Below are 2,047 nucleotides of genomic sequence, written 5' to 3'. Positions count from 1 at the left end.
AAAAAAAAAAAGAGCTGCCAGCTCCCCCCAAATCCTTCCCCCATCCCCTCTCACCTGGCAAAAAGCAGGGGCGCAGGCGGCGGCGAAGACCTGCCGCAGCTCCTCGAGGTCGGCGTAGTTGTGGGGCAGCTTGTCGACGCACAAGCACTTGGAATGGAGGAGATCTGACGTCAACTGGTTGACGTCCGTCCAGTGGACGTAGAGAGTCCGCGTGCCCAGCTGCTTCCCCAACAGATCCGACTTGGCTCTGGCCGCCGAATCCTTTTTCATATATTCCACAAATCCATAACCTTTGGAATGTCCCGTTTTCTCGCTGTAAACCAGGAAACAACGTTCCAGGTTGCCGAAAGGTCGGACCAACTCCTCGAATTGTTGCTGGGTGTAGAGCTGGGGGAGGTTGGCGATACACAGCAGGGCGTCCGTGGGCTGCAGCTGCACCGAAATCTCTTTCTCTCGTAGTTTGCTCAGGTGGAATTTTTTGATGGCCGATTCTGCCTGTTCCCCGTTGAGCAAAGTGACAAACGCTGCGGGAGCAGAGCCGGGAGGGAAGGGTGAGGCTGTGCCACACCCGTTCCACCCCAAAATGTGAAACCACGGAGGGGTTGGCGAGGTGCAGGGTGAAATCCTGAGTGACAGGGGGGTAAAATTTGCCCTTTTGGCTGCCGTTAGTGCCCAAAGTCCCAGCGAGGTGAGGAGTCAGAGGGAAGGCCTTGGCAAATGCCAACCGGTGAACTGGCACAGTCCTCGGTGAGGGCTCGTGCGAGGTGGCCTTCTCTCCGAGCTCCAGGGAGACACTGGGGCCAGGGACGGTGCCCCCGGGTCCCATCCACCCTCACTCCCCCAGCTGGAGGAGCACCCACAGCTTTTTCTATCCCTGAGAACTATTTTTTGGTGTGGGGGGGAATAACGCCGGTGGGCACAGCCCTGCCAAGAGGGGCAGGATTGAACAGCCTCCATTCGGAAAAGCATCCCTGAGGGATCAGAAAACAAGGCAAATCCCACGCTGCAACGTACAAAATCTCCCGGGGAGGGGACTCTAAACCCCGCAGGCATTAATTTTCCGCCTGCCGAGAGCTAGCCGCTGCACAAAGACGGTGAGAGTGTACGCGGGGCACAGTCAGAGGGGAGGGAGGTGGAGAATCGATGCAGAACAAGGGGTTGCCTTTCCCAACGGAACATCCGGCTGCGGAAAAGCCACCGAACACAGTAGCGAGAGGCTGAGCCCGGCCACGGTGCTGGATTCGGCACTGACAGCGCACTTGCCATCGGCGGAGACGCCCGCTGCGAGAGCAGCTTACTCACCAGTCCCTTTGTATTTGTCCACAAAGCAGTATTTCAGCTCGTAGTCGCTCAGCAGATCGTGGACTTCCTGGATAAAGAGAGGTTTTAAATAAAAGACCCCCCCAAAAAAAAGAGTCAGCTTCTAGGGAAAAGCTCCAGCCTCGCTCCGACGGGTCCCCTAATTCCTACGGGTCACCCCCTGCAGCACCCCAGAACATTTCCCCTCTCCCCAGGCTCGGGAGAGGACGGTAGAAAGGGAATAGGCTCGATTCAAAGCGAAGACGCTGCCCGGAGATCCACACCGTGAGCTAAAATCAGCCCTTCGGCTCTGATGTCACCCTCCCTCCTCCCGGCGTCACCTCCCTTGTCCCCAATTTGACACCCCGAGGGTGTTTATCCCTTAAGGCCACCCGGGGAAGCTGCTCCTCCTCCCAGATAAACACCACCAAACCAGTTGCTCGGGATGCTGGCGGTGCCGCCGGCTCCAGACTTTGCCCTCCCCCTAATTTACAGACCTTCGGTCTCTCTGACACCCCCGGGCGATAATTAACTCCGGTTTACGAGGAGGGAACAGGGAAGGGAAATTAAAAAAGCAGATGGAGAGAGCGCTGAGGGAACCGGGGGCTCTTAGGGCTCGTTAAGCAGCACCGGCTCTTCCATGGAGCCCGGTTTGAGGGGTGACAGGAAGGGATCCCCTCATTCCTCCTCCAGGAACCGTTAAAGTGATAAGGCAGGAAGGATTTAAGGGGGGCAGGAATGATTTGGG

General features: G+C 57.4%; 1 protein-coding gene across 1 annotated transcript in view; it reads right to left on the bottom strand.

The window, feature by feature from the left end:
• Positions 1-1,369, bottom strand: part of RAVER1 (ribonucleoprotein, PTB-binding 1) — a gene marked incomplete at both ends in the record, with an annotated part of 3,278 nt that extends 1,909 nt beyond the window's left edge. Inside the window, 2 exons of the mRNA XM_009695233.1 lie at positions 55-524; positions 1,303-1,369. Of these exons, the coding sequence (XP_009693535.1) occupies positions 55-524; positions 1,303-1,369 (537 nt within the window). The remainder of the gene's footprint in view (positions 1-54; positions 525-1,302) is intronic.
• Between the last annotated feature and the right edge of the window lie 678 nt (positions 1,370-2,047).

This window comes from Cariama cristata, unplaced genomic scaffold (genome assembly GCF_000690535.1).
Source record: "Cariama cristata isolate BGI_N322 unplaced genomic scaffold, ASM69053v1 scaffold22242, whole genome shotgun sequence".
Classification (NCBI taxonomy): domain Eukaryota; kingdom Metazoa; phylum Chordata; class Aves; order Cariamiformes; family Cariamidae; genus Cariama; species Cariama cristata.
This window is presented reverse-complemented; position numbering and strand designations above follow the sequence as displayed.